Below are 26,078 nucleotides of genomic sequence, written 5' to 3'. Positions count from 1 at the left end.
CGTCAGCACCATCTCCTAATCACGCGGATCGGAAGTCTGAAAAACGCACGCCTATTAGACACGTATGATACTTTTTTTCTTTTGATGAAGACACGTATGATACTTAGAACTCATGCTATATAGTAAACAGGATAGGGTTATTAGCTTATAGGCACGAAAGCGGACGCCGATGCATGCATTTTAGTAGTGCATGAGTAGTGGCTGTCAAGTCCATGATCATTGACCTTTTGACCGTCAGGAGTAGTAGTTGTATATGGCGTTTAGTACTCAGATCTCACCCATCTTTGGTGCATGAACTTGACGATAATATTGTAGCAACATAGCAAAGTTAGTATTGATACATGTCGGTCTAGCCTGCCTGCCTGCTTTTGAAGGTTGATCCATTTGTGCTTCGATTCTATCATTTGCAAGGCGCCAAGGCCCAGGAGAAATAGAGATCTAGAGAGGCATGCAAGACAACAAACGCTACTACCCATTATAGGAGAGGGAAGTGGTTGAGTGGGGGGAAGTCTCAGCTGCATAAAGCCGACTTGTCCCGTCTCCACCACTCTCTCCCTTAGGAGACCACGCACTGGCTCCTAGTCACAGCGAGAGTGGAAAGAGAGCATTGTGACTTGGAAGTTGTCTATGGTGGGTGGCACTCCACTTGAAAGAGAGAGCTTTCTAAACAAAGATCTAGAGGGGAGGGGAGATAAAGAGAGAGAGAAAGAGAGTCAGAGAGAGAGAGAGAGAGATGTATGAATAGAAGGACGTGTCAAAAAAAGCGGTCAGTGGAGGGTTGGGGAACCCGAAGGCGCCCATGGTTGGTCGGACAGGTGTCTGCTTGAGAAGTGAACAGTACAAGAAGCCCAGATGACACGTGTCGCGGTAGTGGAGTTCTTTAGTCCGGGTTCGTTGCACCACTTACGACGCCTACGTGCTCATACATAATTGAGACATGATAGCATATCAATGCATGTAGGAGTAGTATGGGCGTCATGTGAGCATTGTCATGGCAGCAGGAGGAATGCTCACCTTCTCACTTACTCATTGGCCCGGTCCCCTCCATCGTTTTGCTTCATGTCCCCCCTGACTTACAAATACCAATAATATAGCTAGATGGGTTTCAACTTTCTGGCGATGTCGTTTTGTTCTCGTAATGGTAAATAACCATTAAAATATGCTTACTCCTGGGAAGTACTACCTAGAGCTAATAGTTAAGTACAACCTACACTGTGTGAGGAGTTGACTAACCAACTTAGTTTCTTCCAAGAGAGAGACATGTGTTAAGTGGCTGTCAAATTAATCCACTGTTGAATAATTTTTCATTTTGTTTCCGTCATTAACCAGCCACAGGCACAGCTTGCCGCTTGCATGGTAGCCTCCGGGTTACAGAGAATCAACACTTGTCTACTACGTACATAGCAATTAATGTTGCATGCCACATGCAACAACAATTAATACTTAATCTTGTTTTTATATAGTTATATCTGATGACTAATGCTCTACGTATATACTACTTTTGCATAGTATATTCGTAGTTAAATTCCAGAGATAGTCCAATAACCGGCTAATTAGTTAATACTAAAGTTGGAGAAAAAGACACAGAAAAAATTAGATAAAATATAATTAAAAATAATGTAGCATCTGGTTTTGCTCCCAGGAAGGGTTGGAGCTGCTTGTTTCTCGAGTTTACGAGGGGCGTTAAAATTAGGTCGATCGAGACAGCTCGATGCGTTCTCCACTTCATGAGAATCGAAAAAATATATCTGGAAATTAAACAAATCCAATTATCTTTATCTAGAAACAGATTGGTTGGTGAAAGCGTTGTAGCCGAAGGAGAGGAGAGCGAACTAACTGGACACGGAGGTAGACGCCTGAACTTGACTCGCACGTGTGGCGCCTACGATTGGAGCTCGGAAAGGTTGCCGACACGTGCGCGCGGGACACTTGGCGGCCTCCACGGGCGGGAGGGGCCCCCCCGCTGCGGGGTCCACGTGGGAGCTCAACAGTACTTCTGTTGCGTGGTGGTCCCCGGCCCGTGCATCCTCGTTGGCTCGTTGCGGTGCATCGCTTCTCTATAAATAGCGTCTCTTCTCCTCGCTCTCCTCGCACACTTCTCTTTTCTCTTCCTCTCTCGCCATTGCAGTTGGAGAGGTACTCACTCCATTTTGGTCTTCTCTTGAGATGACGAAGCAAAACGTGGTAGTTCCGGAGATGGGCATCGCGGTGGCGGCGGTGCCGAACTCCTCGCCGCTCTTCCCTTATCCACCGCCTCGTAGCTGCGGCAGCATCGCCGGCGGCAACGGAGGGATATCGATGAGGAAGAGGTATTTGCCTCCATTGGATCTCGGGAGCGTTCTGACCAATGGGTGCTTTGAGTCCATGACGGCCTCATCGCCGACCCACGACAAGGCGGCGACGGCGGCGGCGCTTGCTTCGCCGGAAGTGGACAACGAGTACGATTCTTGGATGGTGAGTTCTTTTCTCTGCTCATCTTTTTTTTTTCTCTCTCTCTTATGATTCGGATCGTCTCTAATTTCGTCTAATAAGGGGTTCTCCTGTTGGATTTGGAGCAGGTGAAACACCCTTCGGCTCTAAGCGAGTTTGAGCATATCGTTAAATCCTCCAAGGGCAAGCAGATTGTGATGTTCTTGGACTATGACGGGACGCTATCTCCTATCGTGGACGATCCTGATTCGGCTTTCATGTCAGATGCTGTGAGTTAATCATAGTTTTATTAAGCCCTCCTCTGTAATTTCTCCCCCCCCCCCCCCCCCTTTTTTTCTAATTTAAAGAAGGCATTTTTATAGTCCTGATCTTCTATTCTATTCACTAGATGAGAGCTGCAGTGAGGAACGTGGCGAGATACTTCCCTACCGCTATCGTAAGTGGGAGATGCAGAGACAAGGTGCATTCCCATTTCCATAACTTTGATCTTATACTTGAGCTTGTGTTGTTTGTTTTTTTGCCTCTCAGACTTTTTCCCTTGGATATTTGTGGTTAGGTGTATAACTTCGTGAGACTAGCAGAGCTATATTATGCTGGTAGCCATGGCATGGACATCAAAGGCCCCGCCAAAGGACCCAAGTACACAAAAGCTAATGTGAGCATTCTTTTCCTTTCTCAAAAAATCACAAATTTTTTTTTTCTCCGATGCTTATCTCCTCTTCTACTTGTGTGGTGCAGTCCAAAGCACTCCTCTTTCAACCAGCTAGTGAATTCCTCCCCATGATAGATGAGGTTGGTTCCTCTCCTTCCTCCTAAACTTGTTTGCTTTCCCTCTATAATGTGTACATGAAGTTAACTATCGGTAGATGCATCATATTTTTTGTCAGGTTTATCAAGTTTTGCTAGATACGACCAAATCGACACCTGGAACCAAGGTGGAGAACAATAAGTTCTGTGTATCTGTCCACTATAGATGTGTAGCTGAAAAGGTTAGATATTATATAATAATATTAGAGCACCAACTTCCTATTTTTTTTGCCATTACTGGAATTAAAAAAAATTACCCCTTATTTATTTATTAATCAATTATACCTTTCGATCAACTTTGTTCAGAGTTGGAGTGCATTGGCTGAACAAGTCAAGTCAGTGCTCAAGGAGTACCCCCAGCTACGACTTTCTCAAGGAAGAAAGGTAAAACTTTAGTTTGTCCATTGACCTACCTTATAAGTCATACAAAAAGTATTGTACTATACCATGAATCTGACTTGGGCTATATTGGTTTCTTGCCTTCATTAGGTATTAGAGATTCGTCCTACTATTAAGTGGGACAAGGGGAAGGCCCTCGAGTTCTTGTTGGAGTCACTCGGTAAGTTGGCCACTATTTGAAAAAAAAAAAATGCAGTACATCAACATCCCTTTCATGAGCCTGTTCAACTTGATACAACCAAAACCATCAACTTTACATTCTTTTCTTATGCAACTTCTCTAGGATTTGACGACTGTGACGATGTTTTGCCGGTGTATATCGGTGACGACCGCACTGATGAGGATGCCTTCAAGGTATAATTGAATACATTCAACTTGTCTCATCTAAGTTATTTGGGCTTATCATATATTTTGCATGTATAACTGATGGATAGGAGAATGCTTTTATTTGGTATCAGGTATTGCGTGACAGGGGACAAGGCTTTGGTATTCTTGTTTCCAAGTTCCCAAAGGAGACAAACGCTTCTTATTCTCTCCAAGAGCCTACAGAGGCAAGTATTTGCGGTCATTCTCCTCCTGCCTTTTATTTCTTCATATGCTTCAGGATAATATCAGGGTCCACTTCACCTTTTCCTGGACCACTTGATGTCAAAACTCTACGTAGTTTTCACACCACTGTGCTGAATTCTATTTCTGCCAAGTTGCTAATCTGGTGCTCTGCACCTTCCTCTCCAGGTTATGGACTTCTTGCTTCGCCTGGTGGACTGGAAGCGCCTCTCGATGAATTCCCGGCCAAGAGTGCCAATAGATTACTAGTGCTGGCCTTGTAAATGGCCTGATACTTGAGGTGTATTTACCTTTGTTTAGGGAGAAGGGTGTGCTCCAAAAGATGGGAGCCTTTTGTATTCTTACCCCCCACCCCTTTCTTTCCCTTGGGCATTTTCATGGGTTTGGAAGCGTGTAAATTACCCTTCTTGCCCTTACACAAGAAGCTGAAAAAGGTCTTGTAATTAGATCTGTGTAAAATCTGAAAGGAGAATTGGCAATTGTTTTCTTCCTACAAAGCTGTCTCATTTTATTTTTTGGATGTTCTCTGCTCTATAATTGCTTCTTGGATTGATTGGTTCTCATGAAGATCCATGCAGCAGAAGGTGCATGTCCACAGGAATATTAATTTGTTGTCTATTATTTGTTCATAAGTGCTTGCAACTGTTTGTATCAAAATCCACATCAGTAGTTGATATCAATGTTGCTAGCCATCTAGTGATAAGATTCTTTCCTTGACGCCCTCCAATGTAATCTTTCAATCATGCTGTGCTTAACTGAAATCCACCCTGGACATAACATCCATCATTATTGGTTTCATTATCCTTGCTGGATAACAGGCACTCCTGAAGCTTATACTTGTGCGAATCTAGACTTATATGTGGGCTTGATTTTCTGATTCGGTACGTTGGAGGATAACTGGAGAACAAGTTACATCAATCCAACTGGTGATAGGCAACGAAGCTGGGGCTTATCATTGTAGTGCCTATACTTTTCAAGTGGTCCTTGAATTCCCTTTCTTCCCCAAGTCCTTTATGACAAAAGGACTAGTTACTCTAAAGGGACTTTGGTCCTGAGAGGTATGCATTCAGGCATGCAGATGAGTCCTCTTGTTGTTGTTTCTCTTCATCAACAGCCAATCAAACCTTTTTATCACAAGGATATTTTTTCCATATGCAGTGGCTTTGTTACAGTGCAAAACAGCATCCTTGTTCTCCTGAAATCCCAATACAAAGTCAGAAAATGATTTCTGAACTACCTTAATAAGGTTGCTTGGATGAATTGGCCAGCTTAAACTGTAACGGATGAAACTTACAATAGTAGAGAATTGAATTTAATAGCTACCAACCACAGCATCCTCCTATGTTCCTTATCTATGCAGCATCTGAGGAGCTATTAATATGTCAGACATGTTCAGCAACATTTGATCTGCTTACTTACCACTTGTCATCTTTGCTCCCCTTCTTCCACACATACCTCCATATCACCCTCTTTTCAGGCCAAATATACAATTAGTCACATGAGAATGCATCTTTTCCTATATATGATAATCAAAGGGCTGTCCTTGAGATCCCCAACTCATTAGAATATGAACTGCAACCATTATAGGGTGCAGGGGAAAACAATTATTTTATTGGAAACAATGCTAGCTGCCTTGGCTAAATATCTTATACCAAAAGCATTGGAGCAGCCCATTGCGTTGCTGGCTCGTATGTCAGACGGCTGGAAGCCCCGCAACCTGCAACATTGCCCCAAAAACATAGGACCACATCTCCACTAGTATTGCTTCAATTGGCCACCTTGGATCTCAGTGAGGCCCACATCAAACAGATGGTAGAATCTGAGGCTCGCAAGCTATTTTCTTGTTTCAAATTGTTGGTTTTGGGTTGTCCTTTTAGGTAGGTCATGAAAAAGGAGGGCACCAAATAGGTGTAAAGGAATGAATGGTTGGTTTGAGGAGTTGGAATCCACTTCAGAGCTTGATGCCTTTTGAGCACACCTGTGTCTATGAATGGAGACACTGCACTTTGCTCCAAGAGCCTCCTCTCTTCTCTTCTCCTAGCTTTCCTGCGTGGAAAGATTGGAGGCCACTGTGATCAGTTCATCATTGGTGCCTGAGCTCAAAATAGGATAACCATATATGGCCCCCCCCTCCCTCCCCCTCTCCCCCATTATTGGTTTCTCTCCAAGACAAAGAATCCAACCAACCAGCCCACCGTGACACTCTACTAACCATCATCAACTTATCAAACAAAGTTAGTGGGAAAGAGAAAAGTAAACCACATACGATAAAGAACATTTTGGCCACTGGATATAGTCGAAAAGATTATTGATTCAAATTTCTTTCTTCTTTTTTTAATTAAAAAAAAAAAGTACATTTAACATCTTATCTTTTCAACTATTTGCGATTCTTATCTTAGTTTCAGATTGTTATGGATCAATACTAAAGAAGAAACCATCATACGCTAAAATCAATGTGTGACAAAAAATGATGCACATGGAGTCATGGAGAGCATTTTAACTATGGACAATATAATAAAGGATATATTATCCTTGGAAGTACTACACTACGAATAGGAATAATTTGTTTGCTTAAAGCATTTTAATTACGCTGATTGGTGATTAATCCTGGGACGGAGGTGGCTCCATCACCTTTTTTGTTTCTTTTTTTTTTTTTCTTTTTTGGTATAATAAAGACGGAATCTTTGACAAAATTATCATAGTTCATGCATGTCACCTGTCAATATAATTCGACATCGGAGCTCAATTTTGTACGACTGCCATATGATTACTATATTAATGCATTAATGAAGCATGGTTCGTTGTCCACGTGTTGCATGGTGGTGGGCACTTGCATGGAGTTGGGTGTCTTATTTGATCTCCTCATTATTAGCTTCCACTTCCCCCGTCGTGGGAACTCCATGTGAGATTTAATTAGGAAGATCCATTAATGTGTGTGGATAAATGAGGCTTATTCACGGATAAAATCCCCATCCTTTTTATGGGCCTTATCGGACCCCCCGCCCTTCAACTAGGCTTCTTCCAGCCCGGCCCATTAGTATCTACATCGTCATCTGATCGTCTACAACGTTGGACGCACGGATTAATTACGTTCGGGTACTTGCCTTGCCCATTGAAGAGCCCAAAATCCGGTGCTCTCCCCCGTCCCTACCATGAACTCCCTTCCTTCTCCTTCCTCCTCCGTTTGCCGCGGCGGCGGCGGCGGCGCCGCCCACCACCACCTCGCGGAGCAATGTGTCTCCCTCCTCCTCCGCCGCCGCAGTCCTGACTCCTCCCTCGCCGCCGCCTTCACACCTGAAGCAGCCTTCCACGCCCTCGTCCTCTCCCAGTCCCACCGCCACGTCTTCATCTCCTTCCTTGACTGGGCCTCACACTTCCCCTTCTTCTCCACTTCCCTCCCCCCCCAATCCTTCGCCCTTCTCCTCCTCCTCCGCTTCCGCCTTCTCCCCCGCTCGCTCTCCCTCTCTCGCCGCCTCGCCTCCAGCTTCCCTCCTCAGCCCCTATTCTCTTCCCTCCACTCCTCACTTCCCAAACTTCATTCCCCGCTTCCTTCCTCCTACTCCCCCTTCGACCTCCTCGTCAAATCCTACGCCTCACTTTCCCTCCTCCCCGAGGCGTTTTCCGTCCTCTCTTTGACCAAAGCCGCCGGCTTTGCGCCCTCTTTGCTCTCCTACAACTCCATCCTTGACGCCATGTTCCGGAAAAAGACATCCTTGGACGCCGTCGGGGCGTTCCTCACCGATATGGCCAAATCGAGAATCTCCCTCAACGTCTACTCCTACAACATTTTGATTCGTGGGTATTGCTCCCGGGGCGATTTGGCTCGTGGGTTCCGGTTCCTGGACGAAATGGAGCACGCCGGATGCTCGCCGAATTGTGTCACCTACAATACCCTTGTCGACGCGTGCTGCAAATCGGGGAGGATGGAGGATGCTTTCGAGCTGGTGAGATTGATGAGGGTGGGGGAACTAAGGCCCAATTTGATTACATACAATTCTTTGGTTAACGGGTTGTGTCGTGAAGGGCGGTTGGAGGAGACCCACAAGGTGCTTGACGAAATGACGAGGGAAGGATTGGCTCCTGATGCAGTTACTTATAACACGATGGTGAACGGATATTGCCGAGAAGGGAATGTACATCAAGCTCTCCTCTTGCATGATGACATGGGGCAGAAAGGGGTGGCGGCTAATGTTATTACCTATACTTCACTGATTAGCGTGATGTGCAGAGCTGGGAATTTGAAGAGGGCGATGGATTTCACTGCAAAGATGAAGGAGAGAGGGCTTCAGCTCAATGAGATTACATTTACAACGTTAATTGATGGTTTTTGCCGCAAAGGATACTTGGATGACGCCATACTGATCATGAAGGAGATGAAGGAGAGCGGGATTGCACCCTCTGTAGTGAGCTATAATGCTCTTATAAATGGGTATTGTACATTGGGAAGAATGGACGAAGCCTTGGAGATAGTTCAGGAATTGGAGGGAAAGGGTTTGACTCCTGATGTGGTGACTTACAGTACGATATTGAGTGGGTACTGCAGAAATGGAGATATGGAAATGGCATTCCAATTGAATCAACAAATGCTTGCAAAGGGTGTCTTGCCTGATGCCATTTCGTACTCATCTCTCATTAGGGGTCTTTGTGAGGTGAGGAGACTGGATGATGCCTGTGAACAGTTTGAGAACATGCTGCGTCTTGGTCTGCGCCCTGATGAGTTCACATACACGACTCTCATCAATGGCCATTGCAAAGAAGGTGATATGGCTAAGGCTCTTGTCCTTCATGATGAGATGATAAGTAAAGGGATCCTTCCTGATGTTGTAACTTATAGCGTACTTATAAACGGCCTCAATAAAGTAGCTCGGATAAGGGAAGCAAAGAAACTGCTGTTCAGGCTGTATTACGAAGAAGCGATTCCAGATGACATTAAATATGATGCTTTAATGGATTGCTGTCAAAAAACAGAGTTCAGGAGTGTGGTGTCACTCTTAAAGAGTTTTTGTATGAAAGGATTGATGGGCGAAGCTGATAAATTATTTGAATCAATAAAAGAAAGGAACTGGAAGCCTGATGGAGCTGTATATAACATACTTGTTCATGGACACTGTAGAGGAGGAAATCTGCAGAAGGCACTACATTTACATCAGGAGATGTTACAGGCTGGTTTTGTTCCTAATGCAATAAGCACTATACGTCTTATTAAATGCCTTTCTGAGGAGGGAATGAATGAGGAATTGAATCAAGTTATTCAGGAGCTGTTGGGAGATTGTTCACTAACAGATGCTGAAACCTCAAAGGTTCTTGTTGACTTAAATCACAATGAAGGAAACATGGAGGCAGTATTAGAAGCTCTAACTAGGATGGCGAAGGATGGGCTCCTTCCAACTAGTGGGTAACTCCAGGCAATATCTCTATCCACAAGGTTGCTGGAACTCTATCTTAGTGGAATCACATGACATCATCATGCGCTGTTGGAATAGCAGTCAGAGCACTTTAACATCATGCAAAGGTTAAATATCCTCTTCTAAGGCAGGCTGTTTACAATCAAGTTACTTGTTCTTCGATCCTAAAGCTTGAACTCATGTCTCTGGCTGGTAACTTGCTTTCAGGTAATAACTTAAATAAATGCACTGCTATTGCATAACGCTCTTAAGACACTCGATGATGAACTGATACGTTTTTTACTTCTTTGCATTTGAAAATTACTGGATAATAATAAATAGAATACTTTGTTGCCATAAACTAGTTTAACTATTTCTATACCACCTACATTTTTTCTATATTTACAACTTTGTATTGAAATGAAAAGATTAGTGCGCATCTATATGTTGCTGACTGCACTTCTATGTTCAACTTCTCCCCCATTTTTTCTTGCTATAATTCACACAGCAATCAGTATCTATATGTAGATAACAAATGTGTTGTCTAAATTAGTTCCCCTTTGTCATAAATCTGAAATGGCTAAAATCCATTGTTGCTGGTTTGACAGCTTCTGATCGAAGTTCCTATCTTCTTAGATAGTATATTAGATGTATGCTTGGGCAGTGTTGAGATTTATCAAGGTTTGGTCATGTAATTTCTAATTGTGCAAAGTTGAGACTAGATTGAACCGAAAGCATGAAGTCACCTTAGTTAGTATTCAGCAGCAGCAGATGCTGCAGTTGGCTATTAGTTATAATTACGGTGACCTTAGTGGCATTATTATCGGCTAAAGAGATCAAATGTAGAAACAGCAGAAAATTATAATAAAGTTAGAATTAATCGGAGCACACAGATCATCAGATAAATGTTTCCAAGACTTCACTTATACTTATAGATGAATTAGCCTTAGAAATGAATAGGAGGAAGAATCGTGTTCATATGATGAACCCATTTCTAATTTCGGATTGGCCCTTAATTTCCATCAACATGTGATAGGTAGAATATTATGTTACTGAAGGTATATACTGTTGCTAGAAAAACCTGAAGCTAGAAAAGGAACAATATAAATTGGGTGAAACAATAATGTAAATTCATGATAACTGTAACAGAGTGTTTATAGGTATTGTCACTAAATTTTGAGAGATTATGCGTAGAAGTGAAAGGAACAATATTGTCTGCAAAATCTCATGCGGTGGAGCTGCTTCCTTCCGTTAGATTGCAATTTTCCATCTTTTGACTGGTCTGTGTAATTTCCCTATCAATATTGCATATTCAAGTGCCAAGTAAAGCATTCTCAATATTCTTACCCAAAATCTGCTAATATGTACATCATAATCAGTTTATCTTAACAAAAATGTTTTTCTAGGATGGACTTGCAAAAACCAAACTTTCAGGTAATAAGGACATTGCTGGCAGAGTTGCTCCAAGAAGGCATTTTCTCACTTTTTCCACTTTGAAACTTCACTGGATTTACTGAAAGCCAGCAAAGTAGACTGTCCTGCCATTTTAGTAAAAGAACATACTAAGCTCAAGAAATTTTCTTTTCTGTAAAGAAGCTTTATTATACAAAATACTTTTTGTTCTTGAAGAAGATTGACTTGATTATGATATTGATTAGACAGATATCAAATGCTGCCCTAATGGATTAGAAAATTAACAGCACTTGGTTTCTTGGAAGACTAGATACATAGTTCAGGGCATGAGTTTTTCTAAAACACAAAATCATGATGAGATTGAAAATCATAAAAGTTTCAATAGAAACTTAAAAATCACAATTGCAAAGTTAGAATGATCTTAGAGAAATCTTTGATTATATTTAAAGGTAGACATTAATGTATTTTGTTAAATGGAATAAAATGGATTTGATCATTTTATGAATACTTGATCACATTTCTTAGTAACTCCATTATTAACTGCAACAGAGTTCTTCACTGATGCAAATCACAATATTTGGTAATTGGTAGTCAAACATCTAGCAGCTGACTTGATAACATATTGTAAATATGAAGTTTTAACATGGATTAAACCTGAGGCTATTCTCACGCCCTAGGATAGTACTGAAGCTATTCTCACGTGGATTGAACCTCCTTTTTGAAGTTCAGATGGATCTGAGCAATTCTGCTATTGAAATAAAAGATTGATATAATTTGATGTAACATATTAATATAGAGAAATTCTTAGACAACCTACAGAATTTAGGTTGCATTCTATCTTTTCTAAAGTTGAATGCTCTTTGGTATTTTGATGCTCAGTGATATCAATAAATCTCAGGTAGACAGAGGCAGCTTAATTGTTGTATTGTAGCAGAAAGTTCTTTTGAAGAGTCAAAATTGGTGCTATGAGAGTCAGTTGAAACTAAGAATATTTACGAACTGATGCAGGGTCATAGCAGAGAAGAATTCATACCACGATGGTGTGATGATGATCAAGATCAATAACAAGAGCATCAGGACTGAGGTCTATCTTTTTCTTCCTCATTCCTCTGCTTCTTGAGTTGTGCTTCAGCTTCAGAAAGGGCCTTACTCACCTCCTCATTTTCTGGCATTTCTTGGATTAATACTTGATAATCCCTGATAGATGCTTCCCATCTTTCCAACTGAAAAAAAAAACAATTACTTGAACTTCAAATTGGATCTCCAGTCTGTATTGTTCAATGCATACATACCCATGTAATCAAGGACAGTTACCTTGGTATTGCAATCTGCTCTCCTAAGACGAGCTTTGCTGTATGAAGGGCGGACAGCAAGGGCAGTGGTGCAATCTTCAATGGCCCTTTCATAGTGACCTAGCTTGGAGTGACAGGCAGCCCGATTACAAAGGAGAACAGCATTGTGTGATTCTTTGCCAAGGCCCTCTCCGTATGCAATGCATGCCTCAGCAAACTTGGAGGCCTTGAAGAGGTCATTGCCTTTGGACCGTGCCAGTGTCACTGCTCTCGTTCTTCGGATCACAATGTTTATTTCTCGGTTTCCTGGGTCAAGCTGAGAGGCCATTTGAGCCACTGTGACTGCTTCCTCGAACCTTCAATCATTAAAAAAGCTCAAGCTCTAAAACTTAATCAGGTATGATTATTGGAAACCAGTTAATAGGCCATATTTCCATATAAGCGTATGAAACTAACCTCCCTGCAGCCATGTCCACTTGTGCTCGAATCATAAGGACATATCCATTCTCAGTATAACCAAAAAATTGTTTTGATGCATCAAGGTCAAATTTTGGCGCATTATTGAACACTGAGTCTGCCTCATCATGCCTTTGAAGCTTCAAAAGAGCTTCTGCTTGCAATGCAAGGACCTTTTAAAGCATCACATGATCAATATATTAGATGTGGGTCAACAATGGCACGTGCGGTAATTTCGTGAAGCTCATGGAGCACTATATTCTGCTCAACTTAAATGAAAGCAAATGTTGAGAGGTAATTTTAGTTTCAATTTTATGAGATCCACAATTTTATGCGATACTGTAACATGATTAGGAAGCATCTCTTACATCTTTGTTGGTAACAAGAAAATATCGAACTACTAGTTATTGGCGCAATCAAAATGATGAGATGCAATACCAGTGGAGCAGAATCAGCACCATCGGAAACGGCAGCCTGTGATTCCTTCAACACAGTGATCCAGTCCTTTAGCTTACGGGCATCATTGCATTTGGCGATCCGGCTCTTAACTGACTGTGCTCGTGAGATGTCAAGGGCATTTGCTTCTTTCAAGGACTGCTTATAGTGATGAATGGCTTTATCAGGTTCTCCCAATCTGAAATTTTTTTAGAAGAATGTTTTGTGTTCGTCAAAATGAATAGAAATTCATCTGTTAGTTTCTTTCATGGAAGCAAGCATATAGCAAGTATATGTTTACACTTTTGTAAATGACAAAAGATTTGATTGTTCATTTAACATATCATGGTTTGAAATTTGGTTGTCAGTTGCATCATTTTCTTCAAAAAGATATTAGAAGAATCTAAACCGGAGCAAAAGGTACGTACGTTTATATACATCATAATAATACCTTAGGTAAAGAGTAGCCAATCTATGATGAGCTCTGTAGTAGAAAGGATCAATTCTTACAGCTTCTTTGCACTCCCCTACAGCCTCAAGAAACCTTCCCATACCAGTCAAAGCAGCAGCCTTATTACTCCAATATGATGCCTTCTCTGGATCCATCACAATAGCTCGATCATACAAAGCCAATGCCTCTGCAAACCTCCCTTGCTTATACTCTTCATTACCCATCTCCTTCAACTCTTCTGGATTCAATCTCCTCGACAGAGCTCGGCATAGTTCAGGCTTGGTCTCCTCTTCTTCCTTAATAGCAGGTGGTGCATTCTTAACTATATTACCCATTAATCCATTAGATAAAGAATGCTTGTGATTGTTCGTGGCCTCGTTTTCCATCTTTAACTCCTTTGCTGTCTTTGGAAGGTAATCGAGCACGTTGCGGTTGGGTGGATTAGAAGTGTTCTGATGGCCCCGGAGATTGCCCAAGTTGCCGAAAACCATCACATTGCCTGAGGACGCCCGGACTAAGGTGCTGCTTCCTTTGACTCTCTGGTGGTCATGGATCATCTTGTCAAGGTCGGCGGCAACGCCGTTGTACATCGACGGCGGAGCCGGCGTCAGTGCATTTGAGTTGGGTGGCGGCCGGCGTGTTATCGCCTTCTGATTGTTCACCGCCGGAGCTTTTGCCGGCACCAACGACTTGCTGCCACCCCCTGGAGATGGCGGCGGCAGGCCGTCATTGTCAGAGGCGGTGAACCTCGGCGCGTTCACCGATTTCGTCGAGCCCGACACATCGGGCTCGAACCGGGGGATCGAGCTCGTCGAGGCCGACCGGCGGCGGCGGAATATGCCGCCATACATGGCCAGCACGCCGCAGCCGGACGGCCTCTTCTCGTCGTCCATCTTGTCACAAACGGCTAGTAGTAAAACCAAACGATTATAGGAAGATGGAAACTCGCATGGTAGGAGGATTTAAGGGGAGATGTTTGTGGATTGGAATTTAGGAAAATTTAATTAGTGGGCATTCACGATCTCCTGCAGGGTTGTCAATTGGCTTGAGAGATTTGCACATCAATAGCTAGCTAAAGAGTAAACTAAAGTAGGTGGGGGGGATAAAAAGGATGGAAAAGACCTGGGATTGCTTGGATGTGAAGAAGAGTACAGTACGCATGCATAAATAAATCAATAGATAAAGCTAATAAAAAAGCATTCTGATTCTGAGAACTCCTCCAATCAAAATTCTCTCCTGAAGTCTCTCTCAAGAAAACCCATCTTTCCCTTCGGGTAGAATCTTCCACCATCTTTCTTACTCAAAGAAAATTATCTCCTAAATTCTTTTTTTTTTATCATAATAATAATAATAATAATCCTTTATTGAAATATAAAGAGGGGAGTGAGATCCGGACGGGCGAGGAATGTCGATCTCTGCTGAAATTAGAAAGAGTTAGTTTAATCTTTTCGTCCACTTAATTTTCTAACTTTGGGAGGCCGAGTTTTAGACAGTTAGTGGTTGTTAACGTCTTTTAATTTGGGGGTAAAAAGGAAATAGTTTGTTATTTATAATTCTTTCTGGGGGTTATTTGCACAGAGTGATCATCATGTGCAGGTCCTCACGTAGGAGTGGGTGCTTCTCACGTAAACAAACAAGCAGCTGGAATTTTGCAATCATCTACGCTTGTCTTAATTTTTATATACATATATGTTTTATATTCCAAGTCGTCGGAGTTAAATGGATGGGACTAAGTCTGGAGCTAGTGGACATTCTTTGAACCACCCATTAGGATATAAGATCATATGATTCAAGCTTGTAATATAATATGGTTGGGTCCACGTGTTAAATACTAGGCCCATAATGCTCTAATGGTGGAGACTAATTAACAAAATAATAATAATAATTACGTGGTTTGTAATCTATTAGTTGAAGTTACCTCTTATTTCTTCACCTTTGTTTAATCTCTGAAACTTCCTACCACTTCACAAGAAGTGCAAGTTTTGAGGAAATTATATCATTTGGTAGATTTAGGGATAAAAATTATGTTACTAGTAATATTTATATACCGCATCATTGTCCTTAGTTGTATTAGATATTAAAGTCAAGCCAGTTCTTCTGATGGTGGTAGATGTATTAGATATTGGAGTCAACTTTTAAATAGATAGATAGATAGAATATTGGTGTTCTATTTAAACTTTTAAAGCTCTGGATTAACAGTAAATATTCTCCACTAAATGCTAGAAAGTAATTATATTGCGTGCACAATGAGGGTCAACTTGATGGAGTGACGTCTCATTAAATGCATGTCCCTATAGCACCATGCACAAATAACTATAACTTTATTACGATTGACGTGGAACTTGTTTACTTGGACTTGAAATAGTGTAGCTATTTATGACTGGTGGTGAGAATCTTGAGGAACATTTCTCCCCAAAGGTCTCAGAACGATAGTTTTCACCACAAGCATAATATGCTTATGTTTTAAACCTCTTGGAATTGTTCATTTTGAGTTTGAAAACTTTTAAACTGATTCAGTAACCTAATATTTTTTTAAAATTAAATTTTAAAAAATAAGACTAATTAATTAAGGAAGTGCACTTGGTCTGGTTGGTGGGGAACAGTGAACAACCATTTGCTTCTCCACAGTTCTCATTCACACTTAGATCCAATCAATCCATGGAGGTGTGAATGTTATGACATACATAAACATAAGAAAAGAAGATTAAATTAATTTCTTCTAAATATATCTGAAGTTTAATCAAGACCCAACTCAGCTTATAACAAGGGCTAAATTAATTCTAAGAAGCTAGTAATGGAGTTGATGTGCAGTTCTCATAGCAGAAATGGCCCTCGCTGGATCCAAGCTCTTTGGGCAAGTAGCAGTGCAACTCCTTATAGTTCTGCATCTATACAACCTTTTCTCATCCTCTGTTATTGCCTGTATCCTCTCCTTGGCGAAATCATCACGGCTTCAAAACAATTTGAACACAAATTTAAACCTCATATATATATTAGTATGTAAACAAAACTAGCTAGAGTTAAATTACACCTGGACTCACTCACTCCATCAACTACAGTCTATTTTCATTTCACTCTGTTGACAAAAGGAGCCCTAGAGTGCATGAAATCTACTAAAACGAGGTATAAATTTATTTCTACGAACCTTAAGACCTCTTTCAGTTAGTGCATAAATCTACTTTCCTTGCAACCTAATTTTTTTTACTTATTTAACATGTAAGTTATGTATAAAAATATATAATGAAACTTAAATATGTGTCAAAATTAAGGAGAAGATGGTTACCTACCTATCTGAAACCCATCGATAAGCATGCAATAATGCAGCCGGGCCCATGAACTCCTCGGAATTCCACCAGTATGCAGGGCATGCAGAGCTGCAGCATGCACATAGAATGCACTCGTACAGCCCGTCAAGCTTCTTCCTCGCTTTTGGCAACTGGATGTACTCTCGCCCCTTCTCCGGTGGCTTCTTCGTCTTCAACCATGGCTCAATTAACCTTCCATGCATTAATGCATTCACATTCTAGCATTATGATTATTGATCATAATCGAAGAGTACTCATTATAAAAAGAAAGAAACAAACAAAGATCATGTCATATATACTTGTATTGTTGGTAGAAGTTTGTGAGATCCGCAACGAGGTCTTTAATGACGAACATATGAGGAAGGGGAGTGATCATGGTAGCTCTGGAAGTGTAGGTGTCGACTGGCTTAAGACAAGCTACGGTGTTGACGCCGTCGATGTTCATCGAGCACGACCCGCAGATGCCTTCTCGGCATGATCTCCGGTAGCTCAAGCTCGAGTCTTGCTCTGCTTTGATCTTCTGAAGCACATCTAATACCTTCACGTTGTAACATAACGTACAATTATATCTATCAAACATAGTTGATATATTTTATTCTTATTATCATTAATTCACTCCTTATCCATATTCGATAAGGTAAGAAAATTGCGGAAATTACTGCATTTCAAAATTAAATTAGGGGTCTTTTACTGGTTTCAAAATTAAAAAAATAAGGTTTTATTTTGATTTTCTGTATGCCCCTTCAATTAAGTGTTTTGTGGAGTATATATAAATATCAACTTTAGAGGTGTTTTTGATAGCTTTAAATGAAGTAAAGCTATGGATGTTTAACTCACGTACGTACCATAGGGCCACAAGTAGTCAAGTCAACGTGATAAGATTGGAGGAAAGGCCTGTGAGGCTTATCAGGATTCCACCTATAGATCTGGAACTCCTTTATCGCCGCCTTTGCTTCTTCTTCTAACTACTTCTTCTTCTCCTTGTTCCCCGCCGTTCGCTCTCCAAGCTTCGCGTAGTTCTCGATGGCTTCCTCTGCGCTCTTCCTTGCACCTGGGTGGCCTTTCAATATTGGGAAGTTGCTATCCATTTGCTCCAGATCTCCTCCTCTGGCTAACTTGGCCACCTTTCCGACCCCATCCTTGAACCAGTTCATGCATGGCCCTCTTCTCCTCAACATCTCGATCTCCTTCTACGTTATTTTTGGCCTTTAGGGTATCTTGTCGTTTAAATATGTTTTAAGGTTTACAGTGAGTCAGCACCGTAGAAGAGGAGTTTGACACGTGTATGGGGTCGACTGACACGCGTGGAGGCGTCAGTTCATGCACATACGTATGAAATTTTTATATATATATATATATTAATGCTTGGGCCGTAGTTGATGGGCCTGAATGCTATCCACATCTTTGCTTGGAGTCGCGAAATGTGGTCCTTATACGGGTCTCACTCATTTCCGCGCCATCACACCGTGTACACGTGGCATATTGCATCGTACTAAAGTGTATATATATATATATATATATATACATTTCCATTCCTCTTTCCACTGATCTCGAGCTCGCCCCCGGGCACCGACCCCTTCCCTTCTGTTCGCCTTCGTCTCGTATCGACCAGAGAAGAGGAGGGGAGAAGAGATGGGTATGGGAACAGAGCGACGGACTCTTATGGTTGTTAAGTTAGCTTCGATCATGGAGAGGGCGGACGAGGCGCTTCTCGCCGCCGTGTACAAGGAGGTCGGCGCGGCGCTTCGACGCCACTCCGGTTGGGCTCGGATCCCTAACTCTCTTCCGATCCATCGTCCAGGCTTCTTGTTATCCCCTCGCCGCCTATATGGCCGTGAGATATAACAGGACCCGCGTCATCGCTCTCGGGGTCTTCCTCTGGGCCGCCGCTACGTCCCTTGTGGCGGCGTCGGACACTTTCGTCCAGGTTCGTTCTTGGATTTGATCTCCTCTGGTTCCTATTCTGTGGTGCTGAATTGTGTAGTTCAGTTCCTCGCTGGGTTGATTTCGGATTTGTGTTTCGCTTTTTGGGGCCGTGGGTTAGAATTTGGTTTGGAAGATTGGAATTTGCACTAGTTTGTTGATTTGAGTAGATATGCAGATTACTTAACTAGTGAATGATATAAATGGACTGCCTGTTAATTTGTCGAGCGCAATCGATAAAGTTTACTGAGGGCCTTAATTAAACACGCAAAATAGTAAATAATTTTGTTACTAGTGTGCTGCTATATTCTTGTTCTATAGCTACTTGAACTTATTTCTGAAACATCTGGATAACAAGATTCAGTTTAGCAGTATTATGACATTGGACTTTTAACATTAAGAAAGAGCTGCTATTTAGTTGTGTATAGTTGGTACATTTCTTAATTTTGAATTATTTGCAAGCAGACATAATTCGTTAATTTGTCATGATAGTTTCTGCTGTTACAGACAAACAATTCAATTTGCAAATGTCCTAATATTCTTCTCTGTAGGTAGCAATTGCAAGAGGGTTGAGCATTAGCGTATGCTGGTGTATAGACCACAATAGGCATACTACATCTGTTTGAATAAACAGTGAGTTATTTTGGCTATCGAACAAGCCAACTTGCAAGTCACTTTTGCTTATCACTTAGTTCCACAAATTAAGCATCTTATCTGATAGCATAGAGAAGGCCAGAAATTGTAGACCATGCAGTAGATGTTAACACATTAACATCTAACTAGATTTGAAGCATTAGGACAATATTCTGCTGCATTCATCCATATTCTGATTTTTGTTGTATTCCTTGTGCAGTCCTATTTTTGCAGAGATTGTCCTTGAGAAATCAAGATCAAGTATCTATGCCCTGGACAGATCTTTTGAATCTCTACTAGCTTCATTTGCTCCACCTGTTGTCGGCATTCTAGCTGAGCGTGTTTATGGCTACAAGCCGGTACCATATGAAATAAGTGGGAATACTAGTGTTGAGACAGACACAGAAAATGCTGCTTCCCTTGGCAAGGCACTTTACACTGCCATTCCCTTGGCAAGGCACTTTACACTGCCATAGCTGTTCCAATGCCACTCTATTGCTTGATTTACTCCTTCCTTTACAAAACCTACCCCAGGGCAAGGATGGATGCTCTGAAAGCAGCAGATCAAGTACGGGAGTCCTCGTGAAGTGGGAAACCACTCTGAAGTTGCACCTTGTGAAGCAGACTTGTTAGGGGAAGATAGGAGCATGGTTGATATTTCCTATGGAAGGGAAGACTTTGATGCTAATGACAATGATAAATGTGAACTTCTACAGACCAGATAGAATCAAGTTGAGCTGTCAGATGTATGGATTTATGCTGTTACTCAGAATTTTTCAGGCAGAGTAAAATTTTCTATCAGACCGTTCTAATGCAGAGGCTATCCAGTAAGAACTGGTGAAATTGTCTACTTCCAGAGCATGTTAAAGTGAGATCCAGTTTTGGAGGATCGAGTAGAAGGTTCCTTGAGAGAGAGGGCAACAGGAAAACTAATATGTGGTCTTTCAGGGTGGGCTGCAGTGGGTGTGGGAGAGGAGGGTGTTTATAGTAATGAGAGTCTAAGACATGATAAAGTTTAGTTGTGACACAAACCCTTGCACAAATTGTGATAAATGGAGGAAGAGATCTCTACAGATCCTAAAAAGTTGGGACTAAGGATTAAATTCTGGTTTTTGTCATTGTTGGGACAAACGATACATATTTCTCTACAGCAAGTAGGTAGGGTCACTGTTCAGTTGTTGTGAAGATTAGTAACTGTAATGTGGACATAGGAATACAGGACAAGTCAGTTGAATAAAAGACCGGAAAGTAGGCGATAAAGTTGTATCCTATGCAAGTATTAGAACATGCCAGTTGAATAAAGATAGAAAAGTAGAAAGCAGGTAATAGCGATTGTTCAGTTTGTCTATTTCTTTGAAATTTCCTTTGTAAATTAAATGTCTGGATTTGTTTTCCTTCCAAATAGAAAGTGGCTATTTCAGTGTTAATGCTTAATCAGTGGTTGAGCTGCATATATCTGGTATCGCATTGTTCAGCTTGTCTCATGAAATTGGATGATGGGGGGACTCGATGGTTACTGTATTATTTTCTTCCAAGAGGAATTAGGTTCCTTTGTACCCTACTTTTGGCTTGATACTGCACAAAAAGCATCCAAGCAGCCCTTTTGGATTTGTTTTTCGTACTAATTATTCTTGTAACTGTGCGCTCTGCTGTTTCACCTATGCAGCCTGAATACCATGTAATAATAATTCTGTTGTAAAAAAGGCCCAAAATGGGGATGAAAAAAGAGTTTGTCAGAACAGTCGCCATTGTTCTCATACATGATTTCATCTATTTGGGCCTTCTATTTTGATACTCATTGTGTACTTTTAGTAGCTTAATTCGTTCAAATAAATGATGGATCTTTTTCAGGGTTACATGATTGAATGCCTAATGCGAGTCTTTTGGTCATAGCTTAAAGAAATGATGCTTCTTTTCAGGGTTACTGCTGGCTGTGCAGTATCAAAGAAATGATGGATCTTTTCAGGGTTACGCAGTTCCTTTCTGCATCATAAAATGCCTACTACAACGAGCGTGGGAAAAACAACTTCACTCGTGCACTCAATGAAGAGAAGATTTTGGATCAGCTTTCAGGCTACTTCAACTGAACTCAATTTCATTCTCACTTAAATTACAAATTGGTGGCAGTTGTTGATATTGCATACCTGTCCATGCAATCATGTTACCTTTAGTGAGTGTGATTGTAGGAAAAAGACCACAAAGCTTTCCACTTTGGAGATTTGATTCATGTATTCTGCTCTACTACTCTGTTGACATGCCTCTTGAATTGTTTACTGCACATTTATGTCTTATGATTTCATTCTACTGATTCTGTTCATCTCTGACATGTTACTAAAGTGAATATTTGTGTGCTATTTTTGCTACAGGATGGGTTGTCGGTGAAGGGAGGGCTCAAAAAGACTCCCACATGCACCCACGACATCTCATGTGGAGGGCCATCATCTTTCCATTCCTTGCTCTTGAAGGTACTCACACTGAAACCAACATTTAAGTCTTCCTTTCACACTGCTTCATATGCATATACATCGATTCCTTGCTGTTACTAGACAAACCCTTTTTCTTATTCCGATTCCTATCCATTCAATTCATGGCTCTACTGGATTAAGCTTGAAAAATAATAAGTCGGATGACACTGTGAATCACATTGTGGCCCTAATCATGGCTTAGAAATGTTTAGATCTAGGTAAGTGCCATGCCTATAAACAATGCTATGAATTATTTACAAGGAGATTAAAAATTATTAGATTTGTTGACTGGGGTCCATGAGAAAGCCCAACTACATCCATGATGTGATCGATCTACCAACTGACTATTGTTTGAATCCACCACCTGTTGATTGTCTTCACATCTAGTGGTCAACCAGTACAATTTCTTCTATGTAATCCAACTTCCAGCGAAGATGCAAGCCAACCCAAGTGGAGTGGTTGAGGTTTCCTTCTCAGTGGTATTATAACCGCAAACTTGGGCACAACTTTGGAGGTTGAGCTCAAGTTTGGTAGGTACACTTTTTTTGAATTTTTGGAATTAGAAGAATACACCTATAAAAAGGTGTTGGTATAGGAGATTATAATAGGATATGAACTCACAAACTAGGGTAGTTTTCTTTTAAATAAAATATAATTAAGATCAACCCTTCAAAGATGAGTGAAGCATAAAAGAGAACAAGGAGTAGCAGAAACCCACGAGTTCTTCATATTTCATGGAATCAATCACAAGCAAAATGTCTAACAAACTATGACAGAGGCATTAAAGATAGCACACCTGAATGGCAGAATGAGTATGAATGAGCTAAGACACTTGTTTCAGGGAACACATGCTCTACTTCTCCAGTATGGAGAGTGTACAGAGAGAGTGAAAAGAATGTAGCTTCATAAGTAGAATTTTGTCAGTGTAAAGCCTAAAATGTAGCTTCATTGTGCATGATCCATCATTAACTAGATGCTGGTAAATATATTCCTCCTGTTACCATATATAAGTTATCCAGGAATAATGATCTCTCTCACCTGTTTTGCTTTTTAATCCACAGGAATAATGACTAACTCTCTGTCCTCATTAAACTCCCACTGTCTTTTGTGACAGAGTTGGAAACCTTCTTTTACACGGAAAGTCATAGCAGCAGAGGGAAAAATAAAGTGCACCAATAAATTCCTTTCTGCTAACCAGAACCAAGGTACAGTGGATCAACACCTTGTACATTCAATCATCCAATCATCCAATCATCTATAGATAAGAATTCTCACCTTCTTCCTAGGTAAGAACAGAGACGGCTACTATTATGTTATATTACCTTCCTATTTTTTTAAAAATTTAAATTCATTCATTGATTAGCTATCTATGGCTCATTTTCCTATAACTTGTCTTACATAAATGTTTATATTTTTTAATTTTTTTTATTATAAAACATACTAAGTTTGTACCTATATTATCATTCACATAATACCATAATAATAATATTATTAAATACATGCATTTTGATTTTAATGTCTCAAAAACACTATAATGTTATCACCATTAGTTTTCTAATAAGTAGTTAATTTATAAATAAGTTAAATTAACTATATATATATATTAAAACGACCTTAATACCCTTGAGTAGCATTTTTAAAAAAAATTAAGGTAAAAGTAAGAGTGGATCAGATTTTTAAGATCAAATTAAGAGTATTTTTAGATTTTTTTTAATAAAATATTCTTTATTTTGTTAGGCGCTATTAGGTTAAAAATAACTTATAGTGTCTTTTGAGATATTAAAAATAAAAGACAAGAGTATAATGATAAATATTTATATGGTATTGTGAGTGATAATAAAAGCAAGACATAAGGTGCTCTTAATAAATTTCTCCTTTATAAAATTTGTCACTGTTGGATATTACCCTATTTCCTAATTATTATCTTAGGAGCGGATCTAAGAACAACTAGAATACGGTCCAAGTTTTATTGAGCTCCTAAAATCCCCTTCATTTCTTAGTTTTTATTTGAACTTATTTGTTCTCTCTCTCTCTCTGGCTCCCGGAGTATAATGCTCATATCATACTTTGCTACACTAACACTATGGCTTACTCGCTGGCCATTTACCTCTCGTCTCCAGTCGACCCATCCTTCCCCCTTTCTCCTCGGTCAACGCGGTTTCCTGGCTAATACTCTTCGTTCTCACTCTCCAAACTCTCACTGCCTCTCTCTCTCTCTCTCTCTCTCTCTCTCTCTCTCTCTCTCTCTCTCTCTCTCTCTCTATACATATATATATATAATATAAATCCATCTCAGTGCACCTCCAGGTCTCTTCTACCTTTCTCAGCAAGAACCAAGCTTTGGATCGCAGGTATGGCCTCTCTCTTGTCTTCCACCACCCTTCTCCTCTTGCTCCTATTTTTCCACATTACCCTCTCGCTTTCGCTTTCTCCCTCCTCCTCCTCTTCCTCCTCCTTTGTATCCCAATCCCAAAAGTCGAAGCTTTCGAATAGAAAAGGCCTCCTTACCTCCAAGGACGAAGACGACAAGCCAAGCTCAGTCTTGAAGTCGCCGCCCCTCAAGAAAAAGGCCATCTTGGAGCCGAAGAAGAACCAAACCAAACCCAACAAACCGATCTCGATCTCGAAATCCCCAGATCTCAAGAAAAAACCCATCTTGGAGACAAAGAACCAAACCAAACCCAAGAAGACCAACTCCACCTCCATCACCATTTCCTCCGCCGCCGCCAAATTTAAGCTCAGCAAGCTCGGCAAGACCTTCAACTCCACCAAATCCGCCAATCCGATCAAGTCCGCCAAGTCGAACACCACCAACCCAGCCAAGACCCAACTCAAGAAGCCGCTCAATTCCACCTCCAAGCCTACCAAAACCTCCAAAAAGGACATCAACCTCCCCACCAAGAACACAGAGCGCCAGCCTTGGCTCGACGAATCCGACGGCGAGGATCTCATCTCAGAGTTCAGCAACCTCCCCCACCGTCTCCAGGAGGCCATCGTCCCCGACCTCGAGCGCCTCTCCACGACCTCCAGGGTCTACCTCTCCGCCGCCAACGCCGGCATTGCTAACGGCGTCAAGCCCTTTCTGGGCAACAAATTTGCTCCCAAAATAGCCCCTTTTGCGTCCGCCCTCTTTCTCATAATGCCCCTGCTTCTCCTCACCGCACTCCTCCGCTTTCTGAACTCCTACCTCTCCCTTCGCCGCCTCCTCCTCTTCGTTCAAGCCTACCTAGCCATCTACTTCGCCACGCTTGCGCTCACCGCCCTTCTGACGGGGTTCGAGCCTCTCAGGTTCTTCTACGCCACGTCGCCCTCGTCGTACACGTGGACGCAGGCGGCGCAGTCGCTGGGGTACGTGCTGTACCTGGTGCTGCAGATGATCGACCTGGTGGCGGTGTTCTCGTCCTCCGCCGGCGAGGGCGGGAGGGCTCTGGCCCTCGCCCAGATGGTAGTCGGGCTGGCGGTGGGCTTGCATTACTACGCAGCGGTGTTCCACCGGGCAGTGACGAGAGAGGCGCCCAGGGCGAACTGGCGCGTGCACGGGATGTACGCCGCGTGTTTCCTCGTGATCTGTGCGTGCGCACGGGCCGAGCGGAGGAAGAAGACGTACGTTAGCATAGGAGGGGAAGAAGACGGGAAGAAGAGCTAGTGACTAGACACTATACTGGATATTTTGGGAAGGAAAGTAAGGGGAAAAAAAAAAAAAAAAAACTCTTTTTTTATTCCTTTTTATCCTTCCATTTGGGTATGGGAATTGTGAAACTTGAAGGTCCTTTTTGTTTTTCAAATTTAGAATTTAAATTTGTTTAGCTTATGATGTTGAGAAGCTGTGTAATAATATGCGAGGAATGGGAAATAAGATTCATCAAACAGTTTCTTAATCTACCAATTTGATTTGAGAGTAAGTACTAAATAATTGCCTGGTAGAACCAAACATGATTCTTTCCTCCTTTTCATTTATTTTCTTTTTAATAGTTTCATTTTTTTTATTAATAACACCACTAAGAATCACCGGATCAAATCTCCTATAAATATTAGAGGAGAGTTTTTGATTATTTTAAATAGGCCAACTCGAAATAATAATTTTTAAATATAAATTGCTAACTCATTAATTATATATT

At 41.3% G+C, this 26,078-nt stretch overlaps 4 protein-coding genes, 1 long non-coding RNA gene and 1 pseudogene across 5 annotated transcripts; 4 read left to right on the top strand and 2 right to left on the bottom strand.

Annotated features, from left to right (window-relative positions):
• Window positions 1–2,098: 2,098 nt before the first annotated feature.
• LOC140760139 (probable trehalose-phosphate phosphatase 6) lies at window positions 2,099–4,723 on the top strand. Its single transcript, XM_073096969.1, has 11 exons — window positions 2,099–2,454; window positions 2,559–2,699; window positions 2,819–2,890; window positions 2,987–3,085; window positions 3,169–3,222; window positions 3,318–3,419; window positions 3,544–3,621; window positions 3,727–3,796; window positions 3,920–3,990; window positions 4,095–4,187; window positions 4,372–4,723. The coding sequence occupies exons 1-11, from the start codon at window positions 2,167–2,169 to the stop codon at window positions 4,450–4,452; spliced, it is 1,149 nt and encodes a 382-aa protein (XP_072953070.1). The 5' UTR covers window positions 2,099–2,166; the 3' UTR covers window positions 4,453–4,723.
• Window positions 4,724–7,263: 2,540 nt separating this feature from the next.
• On the top strand, window positions 7,264–12,146 carry LOC140760124 (uncharacterized). The gene is made up of 2 exons (XM_073096951.1): window positions 7,264–9,815; window positions 12,009–12,146. The coding sequence occupies exon 1, from the start codon at window positions 7,356–7,358 to the stop codon at window positions 9,600–9,602; it is 2,247 nt and encodes a 748-aa protein (XP_072953052.1). The 5' UTR covers window positions 7,264–7,355; the 3' UTR covers window positions 9,603–9,815; window positions 12,009–12,146.
• On the bottom strand, window positions 12,074–15,164 carry LOC140760125 (inactive TPR repeat-containing thioredoxin TTL3-like). Its single transcript, XM_073096952.1, has 5 exons — window positions 13,635–15,164; window positions 13,187–13,382; window positions 12,749–12,921; window positions 12,315–12,648; window positions 12,074–12,223 (listed from the first exon to the last, which is right to left on the bottom strand). The coding sequence occupies exons 1-5, from the start codon at window positions 14,525–14,527 to the stop codon at window positions 12,074–12,076; spliced, it is 1,746 nt and encodes a 581-aa protein (XP_072953053.1). The 5' UTR covers window positions 14,528–15,164.
• On the top strand, window positions 12,551–15,485 carry LOC140760126 (uncharacterized). The gene is made up of 6 exons (XR_012104334.1): window positions 12,551–12,689; window positions 12,835–13,042; window positions 13,153–13,603; window positions 13,717–13,941; window positions 14,048–14,153; window positions 15,231–15,485. It is a non-coding gene; the product is annotated as an uncharacterized lncRNA (long non-coding RNA).
• Window positions 15,486–16,281: 796 nt separating this feature from the next.
• Window positions 16,282–18,093, bottom strand: LOC140760447 (succinate dehydrogenase [ubiquinone] iron-sulfur subunit 2, mitochondrial-like; annotated as a pseudogene).
• A 5,693-nt stretch (window positions 18,094–23,786) lies between these two features.
• LOC140760202 (uncharacterized) lies at window positions 23,787–25,846 on the top strand. The gene has a single exon (XM_073097053.1). The coding sequence runs from the start codon at window positions 24,314–24,316 to the stop codon at window positions 25,604–25,606; it is 1,293 nt and encodes a 430-aa protein (XP_072953154.1). The 5' UTR covers window positions 23,787–24,313; the 3' UTR covers window positions 25,607–25,846.
• The last annotated feature ends 232 nt before the right edge of the window (window positions 25,847–26,078 follow it).

Source organism: Typha angustifolia, chromosome 5 (assembly GCF_048772165.1).
Source record: "Typha angustifolia cultivar Huaian chromosome 5, ASM4877216v1, whole genome shotgun sequence".
NCBI classification, from domain to species: domain Eukaryota; kingdom Viridiplantae; phylum Streptophyta; class Magnoliopsida; order Poales; family Typhaceae; genus Typha; species Typha angustifolia.
Note: the sequence above shows the minus strand (reverse complement) of the source record. Positions and strands in the feature narration are given on the sequence as shown.